This window comes from Monodon monoceros, unplaced genomic scaffold (assembly GCF_005190385.1).
Source record: "Monodon monoceros isolate NGI ecotype Baffin Bay Population unplaced genomic scaffold, NGI_Narwhal_1 Super_Scaffold_12, whole genome shotgun sequence".
Classification (NCBI taxonomy): Eukaryota; Metazoa; Chordata; class Mammalia; order Artiodactyla; family Monodontidae; genus Monodon; species Monodon monoceros.
This window is the reverse complement of record NW_021703768.1, coordinates 158,421,021-158,443,209: the sequence shown is the minus strand read 5'-3', so window position 1 is coordinate 158,443,209 and position 22,189 is coordinate 158,421,021. Positions and strand designations below refer to the sequence as shown.

Here is a 22,189-nt window from a genome sequence, read left to right as displayed (position 1 = left end):
TTTTGTTCTTTGATATTGTACTGCTTCCTTTTTTCTTTCTTTCTTTTTTTTTTTTTTTTTTTTTTTGCCACACCACGCAGCTTGCAGGGACCTTGGTCCCCAGGCCGGAGGTCAGGCCCGAGCTCCTGTGGTGGGAGCTCCGAGTCCAAACCGCTGGACTAACAGAGAACCTCAGACCCCAGGGAATATTAATCGGAGTGAGGCCTCCCGGAGGTCCTCATCTCAGCACCAACACCTGGCTCTATCCAACTGCCTGCAAACTCCAGTGCTGAACGCCTCAGGCCAAACAACCAGTAAGACAGGAATACAGGCACTAGCAACACAAGAAACAAATAGATAAACTGGACCTTATCAAAAGTAAAATCTTTTGTGCATCCAAGGACACTATCAAGAGAGTGAAAAGACACCCCACAGAATGGGAGAACATATTGGGAATCATACATGCGATAAGGTTTTATTATCCAGAACACATTAAACAGCCATCAATAATAAAAATGCAAACAACCCAGTTAAAAAATGGGAAAGAAGTTGAATAGACTTTTGTCCAAGAGTGATAAACAAATGGCCAATAAACAGATGAAAATTTTCTCCACGTCGCTAATCATCAGGAAAATGCATGTCAAAACCACATGAGATAACCACTTTGCACCTACTAGGATGGCTAGAATCATGGCCAGAAGTGTTGTCGAGGAGAAAAGCAGCGCGGCGGCTCTAGCGGCAGTAGTAGTAGCGCCGGGTCCAGAGAGTGGAGGTGCTCCTAGAGCAGCGGCAGTTCTGACTACAGCGCGGGGACGAGTCCGGTTCGTGTTCGTCCGCGGAGATCTCTCTCATCTCGCTCGGCTGCGGGAAATCGGGCTGAAGCGACTGAGTCTGCGATGGAGAGAGAAAAGGAACAAATCCGTAAACTCTTTATTGGTGGCCTGAGCTTTGAAACTACAGAAGAAAGTTTGAAGAACTACTGCGAACAATGGGGGAAAACTTACAGATTGTGTGGTAATGAGGGATCCTGCAAGCAAAAGATCATGAGGATTTGGTTTTGTAACTTTTTCATCCATGGCTGAGATCGATGCTGCCATGGCTGCCAGACCTAGTTCAACTGATGGGAGAGCGGTTGAGCCAAAACATGCTGTTTGCAAAGGAGGAATCTGGGAAGCCAGGGGCTCATGTCACTGTGAAGAAGCTATTTGTAGGTGGAATTAAAGAAGATGCTGAGGAACATTATCTTAGAGATTACTTTGAGGCATATGGACAAATTGATACCATTGAGATAATTACTGATAGGCAGTCTGGAAGGAAAAGAGGCTTTGGGTTTGTTACTTTTGATGAGCATGATCCTGTGGATAAGACTGTGTTGCAGAAATACCATACCATCAATGGTCATAATGCAGAAGTAAGAAAGGCTTTGTCTAGACAAGAAATGCAGGAAGTCCAAAGTTCTAGAAGTGGAAGAGGAGGCCATTTTGGTTTGGAGATTCTCACGGTGCTGGTGGCAATTTTGGACCAGGACCAGGACCAGGACCAGGAAGTAAGAGGAGGACCTGATGGATATGGAAGTGGTCTGGATTTAGAGATGGGTATCCTGGGTATGGAGGAGGGCCTGGAGGTGGCAATTTTGGAGGTGGCCCAGGTTATGGAGGAGGAGGATATGGTAGTAGAGGTTCTGGATCTGGCAACCAGGGTGGGAGCTCCTGGGGTGGGTATGGCATCTATGGAGGAAGAAATTGTGGAAGTGGAAATGGCAATGATTTTGGAAATTATAACCAGCAACCTTCTAACTACGGTCCAATGGAGTGGAAACTTTGGTGGTAGCAGGAACATGGGGGGGACCATATGGTGAAGGAAACTATGGTCCAGGAAGCAGTGAAGGAAGTGGGGGTTATGGAGGGAGAAGCCGATATTGATCTTCTTCCTATTTACCATGGGCTTCACCGTATAAATATGAGAGGATGAGAGCCCAGAGGTAACAGAACAGCTTCAGGTTATGGAAATAACAATGTTAAGGAAACTCTTATCTCAGTCATGCATAAATATGCAGTAATATGGCAGAAGACACCAGAGCAGATGCAGAGAGCCATTCTGTGAATGGATTGGATTATTTAATAACATTACTGTGGAGGAAGGATTGTAAAAAAAAAAAAAAGTGCCTTTGAGACAGTTTATTAGCTTTTTTTTTTTGTGGGCCTCTCACTGTTGTGGCCTCTCCCGTTGCGGAGCACAGGCTCTGGACGCGCAGGCTCAGCGGCCATGGCTCACGGGCCCAGCCGCTCCGTGGCATGTGGGATCCTCCCAGACCGGGGCATGAACCCACGTCCCCTGCATCGGCAGGGGGACTCTCAACCACTGCGCCACCAGGGAAGCCCTCTTAGCTTTTTATTTGTTGTTTCTTTCTAGCGGTCTTTGTAAGTGTAGAAGCATTCCTTCTTTGATAATGTTAAATTTGTAAGTTTCAGGTGACATGTAAAAGCTTTTTTAAGATTTTTCTCAAAGTTTTGAAACGCTATTAGCTAGGATCATGGTGTAATAAGACATAACATTTTTTCTTTAAAAAATTTAAGTGTGTCTGTAGAGTTAAGAAGCTGTTGTACATTTATGATTTAATAAAATAATTCTAAAGGAAAAAAAAAGAAGTGTTGTCAAGGATATGGAGAAATTAGAACACTGTACACTGCTGGTGGGAATGTAAAATAGTGCAGGCACTGTGGGTAAGAGCTTGGTGGTTCCTCAAAAAGTTAAACATGAAATTAACCCTGTGAGCCAACATTTCCACTCCTGCCTATACTGAAACAGATGCTCAAATATGTGTACGTGAATGCTGGTTGCAGCACTATTCACAATAGCCAAAAGGTGGAAATGTCCCGAATGTCCATCAGTGGCTGAATGGATAAACTAAGTGTAACCTGTACATAGGATGAGAATAATAGTCATAAAAAGTAAGGGAAGGGCTTCCCTGGTGGTGCACTGGTTGAGAGTCCACCTGCCGATGCAGGGGACACGGGTTCATGCCCCGGTCCGGGAGGATCCCACATGCCGCGGAGTGGCTGGGCCCATGAGCCATGGCCGCTGAAAGTTTTTTTTTTTTTTTTTGTGGTACGTGGGCCTGTCACTGTCGTGTCACAAAAAAAAAAAAAAACTTTCTGTCTGTGAATTCCCTGGCATTCCAGTGGTTAGGACTCTGCAGTTTCACTGCTGAGGACCTGGGTTCAATCCCTGGTGGGGGAACTAAGATCCCAGAAGCTGCGAGGCATGGCCAAAAAAATTCTTAAAAAAATTTTTTTTTTCTGTATTTGGATTTACCTAGTCTGGACATTTTATATACCTAAATGAAATCATACAATATTGGTCTTTTGTGTCTGGCTTTTTTCCTCAGCATATTTTCAAGGTTTCATTCATGTTGCAGCATGTGTCAGAGCTTCCCTTATTTTTTTTTTTTTTTTTTTACCGGTACGCGGGCCTCTCACTGTTGTGGCCTCTCCCATTGTGGAGCACAGGCCCCGGACGCGCAGGCCCAGCAGCCATGGCTCACGGGCTCAGCCGCTCCGCGGCATGTGGAATCTTCCCGGACCGGGGCACGAACCCGCGTCCCCTGCATCGGCAGGCAGACTCTCAACCACTGCGCCACCAGGGAAGCCCCCAAAAAAGTATTTTAGTGGTGACCAAGAGGTAGGGTTATCATGGCTATAATGGCCTTATAATTGTTTTTAAATGAGTATACAGTTCACATACCATAACGTTCACACTTTTAAGTGTAAAACTCAGTGGCTTTTTGTACATTGCACAGCTGTCCAACCATCACTATACAGTGTGAAAAAGGAAATATAACTTTTTACATTTCAAAATTCACGGAGACTGACTAAAAGCTGATCTGACATAAATTTCCCTGAAGTATAATATGCACACCTGAAAACTGTGACATCTCAGTGTCTGTGCTGAGACCAGTCCTGCAGAGAGACTGGGACCTCAGGGTCTGACTTCCCATGGGGTAAAGTTCCCTGGGCCTTGGGTAGCTGACCTCAAGCCCCAGCGGTGGGAGCTTGGACTAAGGGCAGAGCCTCCTGCTGTTAAAGGTCACACATGGACCAGGCCTGACCCTGCGTTGCACATGGTGGGTGGTGTCACTGAGTCTTTGTTCTTAAAGGGCACGTTTCCACCATGACCTTGCCCTGGGCCATGCCCTGACACTGGAGATCACCAAGCTGATGAAAGAAATTTTCACCTATTGAGGTATGGGGAAGTTATTCGGACTTATACATGATTTAACTCGAATTTTGTACTAACTAAAATGGCCTGTTTGTGGCCTATCAAACACATTGTCTGTCTGCTTTAATTATTAAAGGGCACATTGACCAGAACAAAAGATGTCCGTGTTAAAAATAAAGACTAGATGTCTCCCTTCCTAGGACATCAATGCTGGTCCTCCTTCAATAGCTACTCGTTGCCTCCTGCTGCAGCCTATGTGCTGATCTGTTTTTTGGGGTTTTTTTTTGTTATTGTTGTTTGTTTGTTTTTGCCGTTTTTTAAAAAAATATTTACTTATTTGGCTGCACCGGGTCTTAGTTGCAGCACGCGAGATCTTCATTGTGGCATGCGGGGTCTTTAGTTGCAGCATGTGGGATCTAGTTCCCTGACCAAGGGTTGAACCCACGCCCCCTGCACTGGGGGCACGAAGTCTTAACCAGTGGACCACTGGGGAAGTCCCTGATCTGTTCGTTTTTGAAACCTTGAAGGAATGTTTCCCTGCATTGTTTGCTGTTAAGAGTTCTTACAAGATAGAAAACGGTGCTAAAAACCATGCTTTTCCTGCGCAGGTCCTCTGAGTTATCTGAGAGGCCGTCTTAAGGGCTCTAGTCTTCAGTTTGGCTCAAAAGATTTTTCTATTCCTATTATAGATCGTTTATTTTTTATTTCCATCAACAAAGCCCTATGACCCGTATTTTCTCATCCTCATTCCGGGTATGGAGCGATCCCCGGGGAAACTGAGTCTGGACTTCCAGGTGCAGGAGGAGGACACAGGGGAGCCACCGAGCAGATGCCACAGGGTGTGCCGCGCCCAGAGCCCGTTCTGCACGGAGCCCAATTCCCAGGCCGGCGTATCAGCCACGCGTGTCCCTGTGCCCTGTCATTCGGAGGTAGGGGCGGGGTCTGGTTGAACTGTCCAATGAGCGGCGACTGGGCGGGGTCCGGACAAAGCAATCAGGATAGAGTGGGACTAGGAGGACTGTCCATCAAGGCAGGGGCGGGGCAAGTATTACTGTCCAATCAGAGCCCGGGCCCCGAAGAGGGCGGGCAGCGTGCGCGTTCCCAGCCCGCGGAAGTTTTTCTGCGCTTGTGCGAACTTGTCCTGCGCGGCTTCAGGTGTCGCGTCTCCGTCGGTCTCACCTGCCCAGGTCGGAGGGTCGCTCCGAGGACGCTTCGCAGAACCCGAAAGGAGGCACAGATGGTGAGTGCACCGCTCAGGGCCCTAACAGGGAAAAGGCTGGTTCGAACGGTCCGGAACTTGCCGACAGCGATGGCCGGGCCAGGGTCTCCCCGCGTCCCACCCACCCCAGAGTCCCGACCCGAGTCTCCCCCTCGGCCTCGGGATGGGTACCCGGGATCCGGACCCTCCCACTCGGCCGCGGGCTGAGGACCTGCCGTGTTGCTCCGTCACTGCTCGGGGTCCGGGGGCGTCCGGACCGAGTCTTTGGCCCCGTGGGGGTCGGAGGGAGGACAGGACTATTCCCGACGCGGGCCGTTAGGCGCTGGGGCGTGGGGGACCCGCCCTGGACCTGACAGATAAAGTCAAGCCCGGACTTGTCAAAGAGACTGTATTGCAAATACTGTTGCGATAGCGCCGAGGCTCGGATCTCAGAGATGTGCCAGCGTCTCCAACCACACAGCAAAGGGCTTTTCTGTGTGAGGAGGGCGAGCAGGAGGGAAGTTGGGCGAGTGAGGGCGGTGTGCGGAGTGCGGGGCCAGCGTGGCTGCACTGGACAGGGCTCCTTTGGTCACCTGTTGTCTGGAGAAGCTGATCAGGGGCTTGTTCGGAACCTCAGTGTTGCTCAGACGTGGGGGCGACACCCTGTCCAGGAACCTGTGGGGAGAAATCTGACGATGTGGGGTAAGAAACAGGACACAGAGAACTTGGTCAAGCCCAAATGTGTGGGCAGGAGGGCCGGATCTCCTGGTGTCAAAGATAAAATGTCAAAGTGGGGCTGGCCCCTGAATACATGCAGGGAGCATCACAGAGTGTCTTTGTACTCTGGGAACAGATTCACAGTGACCTTGCCCCCAGGCCGACCCCTGACTCGGGAGGTTCCCCAGGCCCTCCTGTGTCATGTGGAACAGTAATCAGTATTGAGCTTATTTGAGGTCTTCGGAATTGCAACTTGGGGGACCCAGATTTGAGTTGATGGAATACAATTTATTTTTTTGAGGCATAAGAAAGAAAATTTAAGCATAACATTACTCTCTGCCCTTATTGGGCCCTCCCTAATGTGCATTGTGCATCTGCATTATGCATTAACAGACCTTCTCAAAGGTAGGAATGTCTGCTCCACCAGAAAGATCAAATTTTTTTCCTCGTTCTGCCACCAGCAATGTAACTCCAAGATAACATACCTTTCCTAATCCTGTCAGGGGTCATGCTGATCTGCTGCAGATCTAGACTATGTATTTTTGGTGAACCTTATGTGAGATGTCATTGTGTCATTTTGATATATGCTCCTTTGCCTCAAAAATGTATATGATGGTCTTAGACTTCTAGTAAGTGGAACAGCCCTCTGAGTTTTATGAGAGACTGTCTCCTGGGTTATAATCCTCTCATAGGCTTAAACAAAATTTTCTATTTTCTCTTTTAGATCGACTATTCATTAATTTTTCATCAGCAGCGTAACACTGAAAGTGTTGTAGGGAGGAGGAAGAGTAACAGACTTATTAAAGGAAAAGCCACAGGGTTGTTAAAGTTGCCTGGCATGAATTATGATAGACTGACACAGGGAATGAAAAATTTGTCCTTAAGGAATAGGCCGTCACGAGTTATTTAGGGGAAGGGTCCAATAAGTATCTTGACTTTCTGGGTCATTGGGCAGATGTTCTGGATGCCTGCGTTAAGGCAGTAAGTGGTCAAAAGTTCAGATTCCATCTGGGCTGAGACCTGCATAAGCCCTACATCCTCAGTGACCTCCTGCCTGCATTTTAGAGTGCTCTCTTAGCAATACTGACTCCATTTTGATTCTCCTTTCACACCTGTCCCCTGCTGTCCTGGCTCCCGGACTTAGGGGGGCAGCCCTGGACGGGGGGCACTGAGGGGAACTGAGTGGCACATTTCTGTTCAGGAGAAAGGGACTGCAAGCTGTGGGCTGATGCTGTGTCTGTCTGGCCAGCAGTACATTCGGCTTAGAGTCCACCAGGGCAGCCAAGTCTGGCGCCCCATAGAAAGCCAGGCAGTAAAGGGCTGAAGCCAACCACCCGCACTTCCGCCCTGCTCCGTCACGTGACCTACAGACCGCCCTTCACTCAGAATCCAGACCTGCACCCGTTGTCAATCAGGGCCCAAGAAGGGGGTGTGCCTAGAGACCCGTCCAATTAAGGTGCGAAGGCTTGGAGCCTCATCCAATCAGAGACGGGGGCGGGCGCATTCGCTTACGTTGTGACGTCGCTCTTAGCCGCCCGGGCATTCCGTCGCACCTACTTCAGGGGACCTCAGGTGTCCCGTCGCTGTTGCTCTAACCTGCCGGAGCTGTTGGGCTGCAGGGCCGCGGGGAGGACGACCTGAATGCGCGGAGAGGGGCTGAAATGGTGAGTGCGTGGGGCTGGCGCCGAGACCGTCTGGGGCTGGTTCGAATTGGCCGGAAGCGGCAGCAGGATAGGACTCCCTGACCCCGGTCCGGACCCTAGTTTCCACCCTCGACCGCGTCGCGCGGTCCCGGGGTCCTGTCCGGTCCTCGCGTGGGGTCTCGGGTCCCAACTCGGGTCTCCGCCCTCGACCGCAACTTGGGATCCCGTGAGTTCCGACCCAGTCCCTGTCCCGGTGGGTGTCTGAGCGAGGATGGGGCGAGCCGCCGGAGCGGGCGGTAAGGCGCTGGGGTCCCGCCCTGGACCTGAGAGATAATGTCAAGTCCAGGGTTGGTCAGGGAGACTATTTTGCAATTAATGTTGCGATAGGGCCGAAGCTCGGATCTCAGGGATGTGCCAGCGTCTCCAACCACACAGCAAAGGGCTTTTCTCTTCTGTGAGAGGAGGGTGAGAGGGAGGCGGATTGACAGAACCAGAGGTCCTGTGGTCAGGGCGTCCTCGGCCCAGGTGAGAGGGGATTTGCTCTGCAGCTCAGTGATGCTCAGTTTGGGAGGTGTAGCGGGGAGTGACCCAGAGTCAGGGGCATTTGGGAAGAAGCCTGAGTAAAGTTTAGGTAAAAAAATGGATGTTGAGCTTAAAAAACAGTTATTTACTAGGAAAAATGGATTTATTTGGGAACAGCAAAAAATTGCAATTCGGGACAGACAAGGTATAGCAAAAGCCATAGGCAAGTCCAACAGACTTATTTATTGGAGAAAAAGGAGGGAGTTGGGAGGGGTTGTATTGATGTAAAGTCCGTGGAGAGATGGAGAATTAGGTTGATGCTGGTTTCTCATTGGCTAGTTGCTGGGGTAGCCAGTTTCTTGAGAAGATGCAATGTATGTACATTTTTTTCTGTTGGGGCCTGTAATTGTTGATTCTTTCGTGTTTTCAATTTTTCTGTTGGGGGCTGTAATTGACACTTCTTCCTGTAATTGATGTCAAGTGGTTCTGGGTGAAGCTCTCCCTTCTGCACCCACACCCACTTCTTTTTAGTGCGTTTTCTCTTTTTTAATTTTCACAAGGGCCGTTGAGAACACTTGGTCAACCCTGTGGCATTAAAAAAATTACAAACTTTACAACAAGAGACCTTTATTCAAATGAGTTCCTGCAGTGGGAGAAGGGTCTGTTACACCAGGCACAGGGGGCTCTGCAGGAAGGGGGACATCTGACCCTAAGATCTGCAAGTGTCTCAAGAGTTGGGCAAAGAGAGTTTTTCTCTTATACAGAGGAATAAACACCACCAGGAGGGACCAGGTGTGATGCTCGGATAGCAGATCCCTGAGGCCAGCCTGTCCTTAGGGGTCTGTCGTCTGGCTGCGGTGAGGCCAGGTCAGGGGGAAGGAGAGGAGCTGAACCAAAGTTTGGCCAACAAGCATTTGTTCTGCTTGGTCAGTGGGGGGAACAGTTCCGCTAATCACTGATGAGGTGGAGATGGAACTTTGAGGGGGCTGCATCTGGCCTTGTCCTGGATAAACAGGGGGCCTCCGTGTGAGTCTTATCTGAGTCAGGTGGGGCACGGGGGTGGTTTCTTGCAGCCTGCCGTTTTCCAGAAGAGCAAAGGGTGGGGGGCCCTTTCACCTCCCATCGAAGTTTCCAGGAGCACATGGCTCAGGGAGGGTTCAGCACTGTCCCCTGACACCTGTAAGCAGCCTCCTCTGGGTCCAGCTCAGCACTAATAGCTTCCCCTGATCCAGCTTCCGGTTTCAGCAAGTGTAAAATTCCACTTTCTTTCTGCCTGGTTTCTTCTCCTTAGTGAGGGTAGTAAGCGTCTCAGGTCTTTGCCCTTTCCTGCTGACTTGTATTATTCTGGGCCTTTGGGCCTTAACCAGAGATGCCTCTGGGGAGAAGTGTCTCAGTATAGAAAATGTTTTCTCTTCCATTAGAACTGCAGGAAATGGGACTTCCCTGGTGGTGCAGTGGTTAGGAATCCGCCTGCCAATGCAGGGGACACGGGTTCAAGCCCTGGTCCGGGAAGATCCCACATGCCGCGGAGCAACTAAGCCTGTGCGCCACAACTGCTCAGCCCGCGAGCCACAACTACTGAAGCCCGCGCACCGACAGTCTGTGTTCCACAACAAGAGAAGTCACCACAATGAGAAGCCTGCGCACCGCAATGAAGAGTAGCCCCCGCTCGCTGCAACTAGAGAAAAGCCCACGCGCAGCAATGAAGACCCAACACAGCCAAAAATAAATAAATTTATTTTTTATAAAAAGGAAGAAGAATTTCAGGAAATGCAGGCAGTCCCACCCCTTCATGTGAAATGGGTGGAGAGATGGATTAAAAAGATTCATAGAAATTGTAGTGACTCTTCCATGAAGGGTACAGAGTTGTGACACTGTCTGATCCTGGTCCACTGTTACTACCTGGTCAACAGAGGTTAGTGGAAATTCTGTGGAATGTGACCAGTGCTACTGAGACTTGCTCACTTCTTTTTAAATGAGTTACAGCTTGTCATCATGAGGATATTAGTGAACTGATGCCTGTCTTCTGAAAGGGATGAGCAGTATCCTGTTCCTCAAATCATAAAAATGCCCTAAAATTTCCCTCTCCTGCATTATCCATGAACACAGGAGGAAGCAGTGATCCTGCAGGTTCTCATTTACACACTGAGATGGGTCTTCATCTCATGTAAATGACCCACAGGGATCATCATGATGCAGGTGCATCATCTGGGTCGGGGACAAGCTGAGCCTGTGAGGGAGGTGAAGGAAGGTGCCCTGGGGTATTGCCCCACCCCATCTCCCCCATCCCCCCATTGCAGGTGGCCTACAGACCATAGAACCACCACAGAAGGAGCTGTTGATGGCACGAGCATGGGGCAGGGCATCCAGCTCCAGAAGTGCTGGGGGCGGTTTATCCTCTGAGGTTGTGCTGCCCTCGGCTGTCTCCCGACCTTTGCTTTTGGCCTCATTCAATGAGTTGGTGGATTGAGTGTGATGTGTGCACCCTGAGTGAGTCTGTGAAGATCAGACGTGGGGAAGGCTCCTTGGGCTCAACTGCTGCTGAGAGGGTCGATGAATTAGAGAGTTTCTCTGGGTCAGAACTTCAACTTGAGCGTTTCCTCCTGGGTGAGAATTGAGGCCCAGGGAGGGGGCATTCCTATACTTAGGTGGAGCTCAGTCCTTCCCCCTGCCCTGGGGGTACTCATCCAGCTCGGATGGCTTTGACCTTCTGACTTGGGGTTTCCTTGTGCACCGTGGGCAGCAGGCTGCTGATCTGAGCGGCTCACACTTGGCTGCTCTTCCCCTTTGTGTCCTCCTCAATACAGTGTTCTGCCCTGTGACTCAGTGTGCAAGCATGTAAGACATTTTTGTTCCATTACTTGAAAGTGTAGGGTTGTTTGGTTTTTATAGATTTCACCAATTTTATATGTATGTGTATGTGTGTGTACAGTTTTATCATGTGTACATGTGTATAGCCATCACCACAATCAAGATACAGCACTATTCTATCATTACAAAGATAGTTCCTGCTATCCCTTTATAGTCACACAAACCCCACTTCCTTCTTACCCTCACCCCTAACTTCTGACAGCCACTCAACTGTTCTTCATTTCTATAATTCTTCTAGTAGTTTTTTAAAAATTTTATTTTGTTGCACTGGGCCTTAGTTGCAGCAGACAGGCTCCTTAGTTGTGGCCTGCAAACTCTTAGTTGCGGCATGAATGTGGGATCTAGTTCCCTGTCCAGGGATTGAACCTGGGCCCCCAGCATTGGGAGCACGGAGTCCTATCCACTGTGCCACCAGGGAAGTCCCTCTTCTAGTAATTTTCTATTGCATACTTTTTTCCACTTTTTCTGAGACTCCAGTGATACTAATGTCTTATCTTTTGTGTTTGTCCCACAGGTCACTAAGGCTCTTTCACTTTTTTTTTGGTCTATTTTCTCTGTTGTTCAGATTGGGTAAATTCTGATGTTCTACCTTCAAGTTGACTGATTCTTTCCTCTGTCATATTCATTCTGTATTGAAACCATCCAGTTTTTTAGTTCAGTTATTGTATTTTTCAGTTCTAAAATATCCATTTGGTTCTTCTTTGTATCTTTTCTTTCTTCGCTGAGACTTTCAATTTTTTATTTGTTTCAGGTGTGTTCGTAATTACTCACTGAAGTATTTTTCAGTGGCTTTAAAATCCTTGTCAGATAATTCCATGTGTGATTCTGATGTTGGTGCCTGTTGATTGTCATTTTTTGTTTGTTTGTTTGTTTTATTATTATTTGGCTGCGTCGGGTCATAGTTGTGGCACACGGATCTTCGTTGTGGCACGTGGGCTCTTCCTTGTGGCGCGCAGGCTTATTTGCCCTGCGGCATGTGGGATCTTAGTTCCCCCACCAGGGATCCAACCCTCATCCTCTGCATTGGAACCCGGATTCTTTACCACTGGACCACCAGGGAAGTCCCTTGCATTTCAGTTTTTGTTGCACTTTGCAGATACTGTGTTGTTTGCAAATTGAAGGTGTTGTGCAACCCTACATCTCAGCAAGTCTGTGGGTGCCATTTTCAAAGAGTATTTGCTCACTGATGGTCAGCATTTTTTAGCAATAGTGTTTTTAAATGTATGTACAAGGTTTTTTAGACATAAGTCTATTGAACACTTAAAAGACTATGTGACTTTTACCTGTACAGGGAAGCAAAAAAATTTGTGTAATTCACTTTATTGCAATATTTCCTTTATTGTGGTGCTCTGGAATTAAACCCACAGAGTTGCCAAGGCCTGCATGTATTATTTCCTGGTAAAATGACGCCATTAGTTTCCTCTATTAATGATTTTAAAACTCAAGCATGTACTGCAGGTCAGCATTAGAGAGATTTCTATGTCTATTATTACCAAGAGATCAGGGTGAGAAATACATTTGGATATTTGAAAAGACTCTCTGAGCAGAAACAAGACTTGAAATGTGGTTTTATGATAAACCATTCAGAAGACCTCGGTCATGCAATACTAAAAACACAGAACAGAAGATAAACAGACACTAAGCTATTGTCTCCAGCATGTGACACGTGACACATGACATATTAAGGCATCTTTTGCTCCCATCCTGGTATGTGCAGCAGAGAGAGAGGCTTTAAATGGAAACCAGCACTTCTGCTCAAATGCATTGGGAAGATTTGTTTTTTATATTCTCCCATCCCACACACCCTGAAAGCTCTCATGATGAAGCACTTCTTGACCCAGAGCAACCCAGTGGTGTACACAGATATCTGTTTAGTAAAGAGGAGCAGTTCCCCGTTGAACAGTAGGAAGGAGGGAAAAGAAGATTATGTAAAAAAGTTCCAAGACTGGTATCTCAGTTGCTCTCAAGAAATTTATGCTTCAGTGATAAGGAGATAGACGAGATGAAGACTTAACTAAAGATGAGATTCTATTAATATGGATCCTGCGGGGGAATAATTGTTCATCGGTATTTTGCTCCATTGGGATGAGAGTTTGAAAAGCACTTCATATGCCTTAAAAAAAACATGTTTACTAGAATAAGATCATTTAACTTAATACTAATTTTTTATTATTTCCCATATTTGTCCATTTTAAAAGCTCAACAGGCTCCATAAAGTATACTGAAGAGTGACCTGTTCACCTGTTATTAAGGCAGGTGCGTGGAAATAGTGTACTAGAACTACATCTTTCATGAACTGTCAGCTTGCAACATTTTCCCCCCAAGAATGGTATCAAAAATTGTGCTTTATGGAAACCTCCCTCCATACTAGGGAAGACTATGAAAGATTTTGAGCCCAGTTCCTTTTTGAAAAGACAGTCTTTCCTCATCTCCAAGACTGAGCATCGTTCATCATCTTTAGGGCCAGTCGTGTTTAAAGGCTTCACATCCACTCAGCCCATCCTCAGGAGCTGCTTCTTGCTGAGCCATGTTATCTGCCAGCTCTTCATTCTGGGCTTTTGAAAGTGGTTATTTTTTGTCTTTTTTCTTTCTTGATGGGGCCGTTTTAGGAGTTTCAACTCCTAAATGATCAGGCTTATGGATGGTGCAGGGTATTAGGAGGACTTTTCTCCAGGAGCTCTCCTTGGTGGGTGGAAACAGTCCGTAGGTGACAGCAGTTCCAAGTTGAACATGACTGGCCCACTCTGCTTTCAGCTCACACATGGTGGAATGTGCGGCGTTACTTCTCTCCAGAAAATCTCTGTTAAGGCAGTTTGGGGAATCACCATTTTCAGCCTGTAGTCTTGAAAGAAAACCAGACTGAATTTTTGTCTCCTGTGGAAATAGAACATCATGCAACAAGTTCCATCTCTGGGCACTTGTTTCATCCTTGACAATTGGTTTGTGATATCTCCTCAACCTACTGGATCTCTGAAACGTTTGTAACTTTGTTCCTTAAGCAATTCATATTCTTTTATTTGCCCAAGTTCTGGTGCTTTTGAATAAAATTGCCATTAGATTAAGAAGAACATGTTTTTAGCTAGTCTGAATCTTTTTTTTTTTTTTTTTGCTGTACGCGGGCCTCTCACTGTTGTGGCCTCTCCCGTTGCGGAGCACAGGCTCCGGACGCGCAGGCTCAGCTGCCATGGCTCACGGGCCCAGCTGCTCCGCGGCATGTGGGATCTGGGATCTTCCCGGACCGGGGCACAAACCCGTGTCCCCTGCATCGGCAGGCGGACTCTCAACCACTGTGCCACCAGGGAAGCCCTGAATCTATTTTTTAAACAGTTTTTATTGAGGTATAATTTATGAACCGTAAGGTTTCCTGGTTTAAACTGTAAAATTCAGAAGTGTTAGAATGTTTACTGGATTGTACAACCGTCCTCATATTCTAATTTCAGATATTTTTATCACCCCAAAGAACTTGTACCTGCTGGCAGTCACCTCTCATTCCAAGCCTCCACCCGCCCTTCGTCTAGGCAGTTTATTAATCTAATTTGTGTCTCTATAGCTTTGTTCATTCTGTACATTTCACATAAATGATATGATACTGCCTGTGGGCTTTTGTGAAACCTGTTAATGTTTTTAAAGTTCATTGATTTTGTGTCGTGGATTAGTACTTCATTCCTCTTGTTGCAAATAATATTCTGTTGTGAGATTACTGTGTTTGCTTATCCAAATCAGTTGATAACCTTTTGAGTTGTTTCCACTTTTTGGCTGTTATGAATCATGCTGCTGTAAACATCTGTGTATTACTTTTGGGGTTTTTAAAAATATTTATTTGGCTGCATCAGGTCTTAGTTGTGGCACGTGGGACCTTCTTCGTTACAGTGCACAGACTTAGTTTCCCCGCGGTGTGTAGGATCTTAGTTCCCCGACCAGGGATCGAGCCTGTGTCCCCTGCACTGGAAGGCGGATTCTTAACCACTGGACCACCAGGAAAGTCCCTGTGTATTAGTTTTTGTGTTGGTGTTTGCTTTCGCCTCTCTTGGGTAGATAGATACCTAGGGTGGAATTGCTGTGTTATATGGTGAAACTGTGTTTATCATTTTGAGGATCTGCTGGACTGTCTTCCAAAGTGGCTTCATTTTACCTTCCCACCAGCAGTTTGTAAGGTTCCAACTTTCCCACATCCTCGCCAGCATCGATTTGTCTGTCTTATAGCCTTCTTAGTGGGTAGGAAGAGGTATCTGCTTGTAGTTTTCATTTGCATTTCCCTGATGACTAATGTCCCATATTTTCAGGTGTGTGATTAGCAAACCCCAGTTGCAGGCCCGGGTGAGATAGCCTTGCCTTCTTTGTAGCTGATGTAGTGGAATATTTTATCATTTCAATTTTCGGAATATATTTTTAATTAAAATTCTAATTGATAAAGATAGTTTGCTTTATATTTCAAGGGTGTAGAGTCATACCATATTGTCCTAAAAACATTAATTCGGTGATTTTTCTCTGTGTTAAAGTCATCTTTGGCTCTAATGCCATCAGATCCTTCTATGACTCTTCTTCGTAGGGCATTATTCTTGATTTCTTGATTATTTATCTGAGAGGACTTGCTGGCTTGACAGATTCCTCAGGAACCAGGCCTCCTCTTACCCCACAGGTGTCCCAGGCCCTGGGCCCTGGCCTGCGTCTGTGCCCTCGGTGTCCACCTCATCCTGGCAGGGGGTTCGTATCTCTAACTCTGTCGGATATGAGGGGACTGGCCCAGGCTTTTACATGCTCTTCAGTCCAGGCGAGAGTGGTTCAGATGCAGCGGCCCTGGAAAATCAGTGTTCACGACCTCCTGACAGTCTGCTCCAGTTCTAGGAGGTTCAAGGAAATAACTTATGAGCAGGCCAAGTGTCCATTTCCATGTCAATTGAATGATGATTTCATTTTCAGTATGTGTCATACCTCACAGTCTGCTCTATCTCAGTAAAAACCGTTCTTTTTCATTATGTGTGCATGAGTGTTTATCAGGTATTGTTGTTACATTTTGTTTCAGTTTCCAGCACTTACCATCACTGAGTAAAATGCATTTGATTGACGTGTGTGTGTTCATTTCCCACAAGAGTGTAAGCTCAGGAGTCCTAGGAATTGAGTCCAGTTCCCCACTGTTGGCCTCCCCATCCTCCCACACATGGGGGTGAAGAGGGAGCCTTGCTGACACGGAACCTGTGGCTGTTTCAGGACTCGGTGGTCTTTGAGGACGTGGCTGTGAACTTCACTGCAGAGGAGTGGGCTTTGCTGGACCTGGCTCAGAGGAAGCTCTACAGAGACGTGATGCTGGAGACCTTCAGGAACCTGGCCTCCGTGGGTGAGGACGGCTTCCTCCCTGCACTTAGTCTTTAGGGAACAAATATTTCTTACAATGTTCTTTCTTACTGGAACCAAGGAATAAAAATATGTTGAAAAACAGGCAGACGTGGTCCCCACCTTTATAGAACCTACCTAGAGTCAAATAGCTTTTCCATGACCATAAATATTTCTATATTGAATTGATTTTTATTGCTCTTGATCAGAATCCTGAGGCTCCCTAATTGTGTAAATGTGAGCGTGGTCTCCAGTGTTACTTTGGGGCAGTGAGAGCAGCGTTACAGTTTTCAACCTGTGAAAGTTACACTGCGATCAGTACACATTTGACCTGATAATCTTGCTGCAGTTAAACCCAAACTCACCCATCCTCAATGACATGAGGACCAGAGAATCGGGCCATCTCATGGAGGGCTTGTTGTCCTCCCTCCTCCCCCTGAGAAGCTTTTCTCCACGAGCAGGACAGCAGCCACGCACCATCTGATCTCCTAGTGGCAGCTGGGTCACTGGAGATAGGCTTCCTCTAGGGCCTCTGTGCCTGCGATCACCAGGAGGGCACACCTCTCTGGAGGAGCAGGTTCTGTATCAGGGAGAGATATTTGGACATAACTGTTAGAAACATGACTCTGTCTTTGAGAAGGTGACGTTTGTCACTCTGTGTTTGAGAAGGTGACCTGGCTTCCCTGTTGGACTTTTCATCCATCTTTGCCCACTTCAGAAGTCTTTCTGTAGCTCCTCTTACGAAGGGAGCATTTAGGAGTGTGTATTTTGCCCAGTTCCTGCCTGCTTTGCTTCTGTGAAGTATCTCTTCTGAAGTATTTCTTAGTGAAGAGTCTGCCATTTTGACTCATTTTCCCTATGATGGCTAAAGTTCCAAATAGCTGAGGTCCTCAGAGTTTTTCTTTGTGTGTGTGTTAAATTTGGTTTGGACCCAATTCCAATGTGTGTGTGGGTGTGTGGGTGTTAATTTTGTTTTGGACCCAATTCTAATGTGTGTTTGTGTGTGTGTGTGCATGTGCACATGTGTTAAGGCACCTCACACCAACAAACAATTATTGGGCCAGCAGCACATCATAGAATTCAACTCAATCCTGACACCATCTACCCAGTGATAGCCACAGATTCCAGAGCTTAAGGTTTCAGTCCTTCAAGACTTACTCCATTTTCCCCCACTTCAGATGCCAATCTCAAGTCCAGGCTTTTACCTGTCCTCCTGACCAACTGGTTATAAATCAGAGGTTCCCATGACCCTCTCCTTGGGTTCAACTAATTTATTAGTGTGGCTCACAGAACTCAGAGAAACATACTACTTACTAGATCACAGGTTCATTTTAAAAGGATATAATTCAGGAACAGCCAGATGTAAGAGATGCATAGGGTAAGATTTTGAAAAGGAGTTTCTGTGCCTCTCCAGGTGCCAGTCTTCCCACATCTCCACGTGTTCATCAACCCAGAAGCTCTCTGAACTTTTTTTTCATGCCTTCATTACATAGGCATGGTTGATGAAATCATTGGCCATTGGCAGTGGATTTGATCTCTAGCCCCTCCCCCACCCCCAGAGGTGTTGGGGTGTCTGGGAGTGTGGGTGGGAAAGTTTCAACCCTTTAATCACATGGTGTCTCCATTGGCAACCAGCCCCCATACTTCTTTCTAACAATTTTTTTCATTAATATAAACCCAATTGGGATGGAAAGGGCTTTTTATGAATAACAAGACACCTACTTCACCTTTCTGATCCTGAAGCGTTTTCTGGAAATGAGCACAAGAGACCACATATTATTCCATTGCTTTTACTGCTCAGGAAATTCCAAGGGTTTTAGGATCCCCGAGCAGGAAACTGTGGATAAGGACCCGATTTATCTGAGAAATATATGTTGGTCATCTGAATGACCAAATATATATATATATATTTCTGATATATCACACATTTTCTTCCTTTTTATAAAATTATTTTACATTTTTGAATTAGTGTATGGAAAGAAATCGACATGTGGTCTCTCTTTTTTCCTTTATCCCACCATTTCTTTCCCATGGATTTAATTATGTTACCAATTATTGCAGGTTCTTGCTCTCAAGTTAAAACCAGTAGATCAAGTGCTCATTGGGATATTTTGGAGACTGGACTATGCAGTGAAGAGAAAGTAGTAAGATTCACAAGAAATGATTCCAGGTCTTTTTTGGGAGAAAACTGGGCATTTCATAACATGCAAGATCAGCATCTAACTCAGGAGAGGCGTTTGAGGTGAGTGGCACTCCCACAAGGGGAAGGGGAATCTCGGCAGAGTATTAGACTCACTTAAAATTAAAGAAAAAGTGTAAACTTAGCTAAACAATTGTCTATTCACAGAATTCTTACAAAACTACTTTTATAAATGTGATGTAGGTATGGAGCTCCTAAAACTTAATTCAGTAGGAAACACTGGTCAGGAAACCTCGTATGTAAAAAACACTGAAAGTTATGGCTCTGCTTGAGCCCTCAGCTGAAGCATTAAACTTGTTGCACTTTGTCACAATGCATAGAGTGCTGAAAACATGCCCATTCATTGAAAATGGCAAATGTGTAGTCAAAATAATAATGAATAACCATCAACAAATCAGTAATTAAGAAATCACTTATAATCATTAATCCCTAATACTGTGCTTCCTATTTTGAACAGAAATAATTTGGTGGAGAGTCTCTGTGAAGGTAAAGAAGGTCATCAATGTCTAGAAACCCTGAATCAGATTATAGATTTTACTGTGCATAAGAGTTATTGGACTGGAATTCAGCCACATCAATGCATTAAGTGTGGAAAAGCCTTCAGGGATCATTCTTTCCAGAAGAATCAGCAAAGATCTCACCCTGGACACAAACATTATCCATGTGAAGAACGTGGGCAAGCCTTCAGCTGTATATCGTGCCTAAGCCCTCCCAGGGAAACAGACATTGTAGAGAAACCTGAAAAACATCAGGATGCTGGGAGAGCATCGAAGAGGTGCGTGAAGAGTGACCGTAGTAAACAGTCTTTAGAGTGTAAGAAGTTTGGAGAAGCTCTCACTTGTCCCTCATCTTTTCAGGAACATGAGAGAGGTCATTATGGACAGAAAATCCACATGTGTGAAGTATGTGGAAAATCCTTCAGTTATTATTGCCAACTTGCACGGCATGTGAGAACTCACACTGGAGAGAAACCCTATGAATGTAAAGAATGTGGAAAGGCTTTCACTCGCATCTCACACTTCCGAGAACATGTGAGAATGCACACTGGAGAGAAACCCTATGAATGTAAGCAGTGCGGCAAAGCTTTCAGTTGGTGCACTTACCTTCGAGAACACATGAGAACACACAGTGGAGAAAAACCCTATGAATGTAAGCAGTGCGGCAAAGCCTTCCCCTATCTCAAATCCCTGCAAGGACATGTGAGGATCCACACTGGAGAGAAACCTTATGTGTGTAAGGAATGTGGGAAATCCTACAGTTGTCCCAAATACTTTAGAAAACATGTAAAAACACACAGTGGAGTAAAACCCTATGAATGTACAGAATGTGGGAAAGCGTTCATTACTTCCTCATCCCTTCGAGAACATATGAAAACACACAGTGAAGAGAAGCCCTATCAGTGTCAGCAGTGTGGGAAAGCCTTCAGGTATCCCAGATCCCTGCAAGGACACATGCTAACCCACAGTGAAGGGAAGCCATATGAATGTCAGCAGTGTGAAAAAGCCTATAGGTGTCTCATATCCCTGCAAAGACACATGAAGACACACACTGGCGAAAAATTCTGAATAGAAAAACTATGGGAAAGCCTTCATTCTCCCTTAAAATCTTATAAATGGAGCAGTCACAGGAGAGAAACATTATGAATGGAAAGAATGTTGGGAAACCTTCAGCACTTCACTTATTTTATACTTGAAAACTCAGGGTAGACAAATTTTTTTAATGGAAAGAAATATGATTTTTCCTTTTAAGTGCCTCATCCTGAATAGGGATCCCAGTGTATTAATTTCTAGCTCATGTTAACTGACCTGAACACTTAAGATAATAACCATGCCTCTATGTTCCCATCATCTTTGCTACTTATGTTTTGTTATCTTGGACTTTAAATAGTTTTACAGTCATATAATACTTGTCTCAATTCCATTACAATGTCTTTTGAACCCAGAGTGAAAGTCTTTTTGGTTTGTGGTTTTCTTCATGTGCAACATGGTATGAGTTTAGATGAAAAAAAGTTTTTTAATGAATTTATTTTTGGCTGTGTTGGGCCTTCGTTGCTGCGCGCAGGCTTTCTCTAGTTGCGGTGAGTGGGGGCTACTGTTCGTTGCAGTGCACGGGCTTCTCATTGTGGTGGCTTCTCATCACACAGCACAGGCTCTAGGCACACGGGCTTCAGTAGCTGTGGCTTGTGAGCTCTAGAGTGCAGGCTCAGTAGTTGTGGCGCACAGGCTTAGTTGCTCCGCGGCATGTGGGATCTTCCCTGACCAGGGCTCGAACCTGTGTCCCCTGCATTGGCAAGAGAATTCTTAAGCACTACATCACCAGGGAAGCCCCTAGATGAAAATATTTTTGATTCTTACTTTGTCTTATGTTCCTAATATGTGATCATGACGTGAGACCTGTGTTGTTGAAATGTCTTTTCTGGTTCCTGAATGATACTGGAATTTTCTGACTCAGTATTTATGTTCCCCTTAGTTTATATTACTGAAAGGTGTGTCTTCCATATTTGTTGCTAGTGGATACCATATTTGTGTTCCTCACAGAAATTAGTAATTGTGGAAGGTCTTGGAAGACCTTCTGTCTCATCTGATTATGTTTATTAATTTGGCCTCTCTTCATTGTCCATGATCTTGGGTGGAAATTGCACACGAAACATTGAGTTAAGAAGAGCGACTTGTTGGTGTGAAGTTGAAAGCTACTATCCAGGTGGTTCTACTGAATTTTGTTGTCAGCTTGGGCAAGGTGGAAAGCTATATATCCCAGAGTCATCTTGTTAGTGGTTCTGAGTTAAAGTGTAGGGAAGAAAAAGATGCGTGAGGTCCAGGGCTTCCCTAGTGGTGCAGTGGTTAAGAATCCACCTGCTAATGCAGGGAACACGGGTTCAAGCCCTGGTCCAGGAAGATCCCACATGTCGCGGAGCAACTAAGCCCGTGCACCACAACTACTGGGCCTGCACTCTAGAGCCCGTGAGCCACAACTACTGAGCCCGTGAGGCACAGCTACTGAAGCCCGCGCACCTAGAGCCCGTGCTCTGCAACAAGAGAAGCCACTGCAATGAGAAGCCCCAGCACCACAACGAAGAGTAGCCCCCGCTCACTGCAACTGGAGAAAGCCTGCGTGCAGAAACGAAGACGCAATGCAAACAAAAATAAATTAAAAAAAAAAAAAAGATGTGTGAGGTCCAGAAAGCAGAAGTGAGGAATCCATGATTCTCGGATCTTCTGTACCATTAGGAGATGGAGATGCATGGCAACCTGGTAAGCCTGAGTTCCAGCACCATTTTCTGACTTCTGGCTCTGCCCATGTGGAACAGCCCCCAACCAGACACATGTTTGGCATTTGGGGACAATGAGAAACACAGGTACGGTACGAGGGAAACCCTTTTGAGTTCACTGTCTTTCTCATTCTCTCTGAGGACCATGGGTAAGTTCCTCTTGGTTCAGATCTCCAGTCTCTTCATATTGAGCTTCCCACTCTACTTGGCTTCTCAGTTTGTAATTTTCAGGTGTTTGGAAA

At 46.1% G+C, this 22,189-nt stretch overlaps 1 protein-coding gene and 1 pseudogene across 2 annotated transcripts; both read left to right on the top strand.

The window, feature by feature from the left end:
* Window positions 1-851: 851 nt before the first annotated feature.
* Window positions 852-2,140, top strand: LOC114893160 (annotated as a pseudogene).
* A 3,163-nt stretch (window positions 2,141-5,303) lies between these two features.
* LOC114893091 (zinc finger protein 77-like) lies at window positions 5,304-21,586 on the top strand. Of its 2 annotated transcripts, none has more exons than XM_029218605.1 (4): window positions 5,304-5,437; window positions 16,357-16,483; window positions 18,541-18,721; window positions 19,137-21,586. In XM_029218605.1, the coding sequence occupies exons 1-4, from the start codon at window positions 5,435-5,437 to the stop codon at window positions 20,242-20,244; spliced, it is 1,419 nt and encodes a 472-aa protein (XP_029074438.1). In that variant the 5' UTR covers window positions 5,304-5,434; the 3' UTR covers window positions 20,245-21,586. The 2 variants fall into 2 exon arrangements, with proteins under 2 accessions (XP_029074438.1, XP_029074439.1); XM_029218606.1 differs by lacking the exon at window positions 5,304-5,437 and adding an exon at window positions 7,637-7,776.
* The last annotated feature ends 603 nt before the right edge of the window (window positions 21,587-22,189 follow it).

Bases quoted from the DNA above. Each gene is read 5' to 3' on its own strand.
- LOC114893091 (XM_029218605.1), top strand. The intron at 16,484-18,540 runs GTGAGGACGGCT...CAATTATTGCAG, and splicing joins CAGGAACCTGGCCTCCGTGG to GTTCTTGCTCTCAAGTTAAA. The intron at 18,722-19,136 runs GTGAGTGGCACT...TATTTTGAACAG, and splicing joins ACTCAGGAGAGGCGTTTGAG to AAATAATTTGGTGGAGAGTC.